General features: G+C 49.6%; 1 protein-coding gene across 1 annotated transcript; it reads left to right on the top strand.

The window, feature by feature from the left end:
* Positions 1 to 1,918: 1,918 nt before the first annotated feature.
* On the top strand, positions 1,919 to 4,183 carry LRATD1 (LRAT domain containing 1). Its single transcript, XM_041420799.1, has 2 exons — positions 1,919 to 2,043; positions 2,648 to 4,183. The coding sequence occupies exon 2, from the start codon at positions 2,685 to 2,687 to the stop codon at positions 3,537 to 3,539; it is 855 nt and encodes a 284-aa protein (XP_041276733.1). The 5' UTR covers positions 1,919 to 2,043; positions 2,648 to 2,684; the 3' UTR covers positions 3,540 to 4,183.
* Positions 4,184 to 4,757: the final 574 nt, after the last annotated feature.

The raw sequence follows: 4,757 nt of genomic DNA, 5'->3' as shown, positions 1-4,757 counted from the left end.
TACAGCCTTAGCTCTAAACCTATTACAGTGTCCTCATAATTTAATTTAAAATGTTGCAGTTGGTGAAGGTCAAACTGTAAAAGAACATATAATTTCTGACAATCATTAGAAAAGTATTTACACAATTCTAGCAATAAATAACATCCATCTGTTATGTTTAGTCCTCTGAAACTTTAAAAAACATGTATTAGGAAACAATCTTTATTTTTAATTTTTTTTTTTCAAACTATCTTTCTGATTCTACAGACCATGCATCCTTAACTGCTGCAAATCAGTTTAATTCCTGTGAGTCTCAGGCCGTAACCTCTGAGTTTATGAGACATGGGAAGTCTGTAATCATCAATAGATTAGTATAACTGCCACAGTGAAAAAATAACTGATGTCAGTCTTTGAATTTCACTAACACATCTCTCTTTTTCTCCTCCATTTATGATGTGATGCCTTTTCATATATTAAAAAAATAATGAGAACAAAAATAAGCCATTCTAAAAAGACAGCTATATCAATTTTTGAATGGAAAAAGAAAAGATCATTCAAAGTAAACAGATTTATCTAAGAAATTCCGCATATGATCAATATGAACATAGGTATACAGCTTGGACCTCGAAAAACTGAAATTCACTATTTTTGAGGATGTATATTTCTCTGTAATGAGACTAAAGTGATGGCATTATAGTTCTCAGTTAACTAAACCTGAAGGCTGACTGGGAAAAGGACAGCAGCAAAGAGAGATATTATCCATAAACACCGAAAGCAAAAATACTTATGGCTAGATGACAAAACTATTTTCACTGCAAAGAAATGGGTAGATTTACTTCCAGCTAAAAATGGTACATTAATATGATTCACATCTGAACCAAAGAATGTCATTAGATTTTTTTTTCATGAAGTGTCTTAAATATTTAAATTCTCACTTCTCAGAAGTTCACACTAAGAACACAGAAGGACCAGGTTACCATCCCATCATTGACACAGCCTCACGGGGGGAAGAGTAGTCAAATGAACAAATAATTTCTGAGTTCCATTTCCATAATGTGCAAAATTAGGTGCAAAATTGTCTATTGTTAGTAGCTACTACAGATGACCGATTTTTAGATTTTATTATTTACATTTTTGGATGAAGTGGACTGCTACTGCCAGACAGTCTCTTTTTTTTTTTTTACTTAAGACAAGCCATAGCATGTCTTCTAGTCACGTCTGAGAACAACCCACAACTGCTACTTTGTCCAGATGTGGAAAGACCGAGTCATCTCACCTACTGCCAAACATCAAGCATTCCAACTCCACATCTAGGCGACGGCAAGAGACAGGGAGCTCTTTAAGGCACTTCATGCCGTCCTAAAATAGGAGGTGTAACGGGCACGAAGTACAGCCCTCTGCAAATGCCTCTCTCTCTTCAACTAAAGGAAGCCCAGGATATCAGCTCAGACCGCACAGGTGCAACTCGAGGTTGCTGAAGTGAGGTGAGGGGCACCCACTTCCAGCCTCGAGGGACAGAGCAACTCTGCAACGTGCGCCCCTCCTAGGAGGGTTAGTTTGGTAGAAATTACTTTTTTTTTTCCCCCTTTCTTTTTATATTTATTTTTATTTTTCTCTTTTTTACTCCTGTCCGATGCAGTGGTAGCTTGGCAGCGGCTTCACGCGGTGCGAACGATCTCCAGCCCCCTTTCCGCGGGACGCCCCGCCTGCCGCAGCCTCGGGTCTGGCCGGAGCAGCCCGGGGGTCGGGGCTCGGCGGGGGCAGCCCGGTGTGCGGGCCCGGCGTGTCGGCAGCGGCAGAGCGGGGCCCGGGCGGGCAGAGCCGCGGCTCAGCTCAGCCCCGCCGCCGCCGGGCGCGGCCAATGAGCGCGGCCGGGGCGGGCTCGGGAGCGGCGCCGCCGCTACTTATCCTCGCCGGAGGGGCCGGGCAGCCCAGAGCGGCGCGGGCGGAGCAGGCGGGTGGTGGCGGCGGCGGCGAGCACGAGAGGCGCTTCTTCTGCGGCGCCCATGGGGACAGGACGACTTTAAAGGAGTTTGGGGGGGTTCTGGCGCTGGGCGACCACGGGTACGGAAGAGGACGGGAGGGACCCCCTCGGGCAGGAGATGTCGGTCGCCTGCTCTTTGCCCTTGCCTTGCGGGGTCCCGGCCGGGCTGCCGGCACCGGGCGGGCAGGGCTGGCAGCTCCGGCGCCGTGCGCTCCTCCTGCTGCCTCCTCGCACGCAGTGCTGCTCGGCGCGGTTCAGCTGCGCACCGCTGGAGGGAGGGCTCGGGACCCTCCGGCCGGAGCTTCCCCGAGCCCCGGAGCCCTCTCCCCTCGCAGAGCGGAGACTCTCGGTGCAACTCCGTCCCCCCGCTCGGAGGCGGCGGACGGCGGGGAGGCTCCTCTCTTGGCGCTCGGAGCCGGCGCTCCTGAGTCGGGGCTGTGCCCTGCTCCGTACCCCAGGGGTAGGGGGAAGGGTCCGCACTGGGAGTTTCTCCCTTGTACGAAGGAGAGGGAAGGAGTCGGGGAGGGATGGGGGCTTAGGGCGGAATCGCTGAAATCTTTTGTATGTGCCTTGATTTTTTTTTTTTTTGTTTGTTTCGTTCGTTCTTTCCTTCCTTCCTTCTGCGTACACTCTCCTTCCCATCTCTTGTTCTTCTCTGTGTCTGCCCACCCCACCCTCCTTTAGATCCGGCGATTTCTGCCCTCGCCTCGCCCTGTCATTGATGGGAAATCAACTGGATCGCATCACCCACCTGAATTACAGCGAGCTGCCGACCGGGGACCCCTCGGGGATCGAGAAGGACGAGCTGCGCGTCGGGGTGGCTTACTTCTTTTCGGATGAGGAGGAGGACCTGGACGAGCGAGGCCAGCCAGACAAGTACGGCGTGAAGGGCTCCGGCAGCCCTGGGCAGGAGACGCCCACCCACCACCTCCACCACCAGCTGGTGCTGAACGAGACTCAGTTCTCCGCTTTCCGCGGCCAGGAATGCATCTTCTCCAAGGTCAGCAGCGGCCCCCAGGCTGGGGACCTCAGCGTCTACTCGGTGTCAGCCCTGCCAGCCCTCTGCAAGCCGGGGGACCTGCTGGAGCTGCTCTACCTGGGGCCGTCGGAGCACCCGCCGCCGCACTGGGCCGTGTACGTGGGCGGCGGGCAGATCATCCACCTGCACCAGGGGCAGATCCGCCAGGACAGCTTGTACGAGGCGGCCGCGGGCAACGTGGGCCGGGTGGTGAATAGCTGGTACCGCTTCCGCCCGCTGGTGGCGGAGCTGGTGGTGCAGAACGCCTGCGGGCACCTGGGCTTAAAAAGCGACGAGATCTGCTGGACTAACTCCGAGAGCTTCGCCGCCTGGTGCCGCTTCGGGAAACGGGAGTTCAAAGCCGGGGGGGAGCTGCAGGCGGCTGCTGGCACCCAGCACCAGCAGCAGTACTATCTCAAAATCCACTTGGCAGAGAACAAGGTGCATACGGTGAGGTTCCACAGCCTGGAGGATCTAATACGCGAGAAGCGCAGGATCGATGCCAGTGGCAAACTGAGGGTGATCAAGGACCTGGATATAGTGGATGGGAAAGAATAGGGAGGAGCAGGAGTACGTGGCTATCTTCCTTCTGCCCTGCCCGGGGAGACCAGCCTGCTGTAGAGCCAAGAGGCTGCACCCTCCTTCTGTGGGACCCGACTGGAAGCAGGATCCATGGCAACATTCCAAAAAAAACCAGCATTCTTTACACTCATAGCCAGTATTTTGTTTGGCTTTTAATAGCATTAATGCTGAAAGAGCAAGAGAAAGAAAAGGGGGGAGGTGCAGGAAGGCTGTTCTCAGAGTATGTGGACGAAGTCTCTCCTGTCAATCGATGTTGACCATTCCTGCAACATGCCAATAAAATTTCAAATTGAAATTTCTTTTTAAATTTTTATTTCATGGCTTTAATCCATGATAAGTTTTAAGCATCTGGGACTGTGGATGTGGCTAAATGACATTTTAGCTAATATTTGCCTTGTGGCCAACCAAAAGCATCAGTCATACTTTGCTAACTGGGAGAGAAAGGGGGAGTTGGGGTGGAGGGTAAATGCCTGTTTGTTTGTTTTGTTTGTCCACACTGCTGCTTCAGTCTATAGCTGCAACCCAAATTTTGTCCCAACCAACTCTGGCAAGCTATTTACTAGGAAAAAATAATTTCACATTTCTGCTTGAAGTCTATCACATTTAAAATATTTGCTTTCTGTTTGCAGCTCTCTGCTAAATATCATCATAATGCATGAGCTCTTTTCACCTCTTCCCTCCTCCCATCCTCCCTGCTTTTTTTTTTTTTTTTTAATAATAAAAGTTGGTGAGCAGCTGTTTTCCTAAAACTAAATTCATGGTTAAAAGGAAGTGGTGTATTTTGGAGAACAGTATACTCAGAGATCCAGCCACTAGGATTTCATGCTTGAGCTGTGGATTTTGTACCACTGCTTCGATATCTCTTCATACACTGATCAATAGAATCCTGCAAGAAACAATTTTGAATTCTGCATGTTGCCTCTTTGGAACAGCAAGTTATTGCATATTTACAATTCCACTTAAAGAAATAGATGTAATGTGGCCAAGTTCATCTTGCATTTCTAATTCCCAGCAACTAAAAATTCTGTTCAGTGTAAGTTTAGAAAGCCACAGCAGCAATTAAAAGATGCCTTTTAATGTGATGTGAGCAATGCCTTGTCTGTATTTCAGATCCTGTTCACTCATTGCTTAATTCTAAGTTTTGAAGTGAAAGATCAGAGGATTAAATATATTTTTTAAAAATCTAAACAAGTA

Source organism: Onychostruthus taczanowskii, unplaced genomic scaffold, assembly GCF_017590055.1.
Source record: "Onychostruthus taczanowskii isolate IOZ18803 unplaced genomic scaffold, ASM1759005v1 scaffold11, whole genome shotgun sequence".
Lineage (NCBI taxonomy): Eukaryota > Metazoa > Chordata > Aves > Passeriformes > Passeridae > Onychostruthus > Onychostruthus taczanowskii.
Note: the sequence above shows the minus strand (reverse complement) of the source record. Positions and strands in the feature narration are given on the sequence as shown.

What these genes read in the sequence shown, in the direction of transcription:
- LRATD1 (XM_041420799.1), top strand. Translation starts at nt 2,685, where the DNA reads ATGGGAAATCAACTGGATCGCATCACCCACCTGAATTACAGCGAGCTG.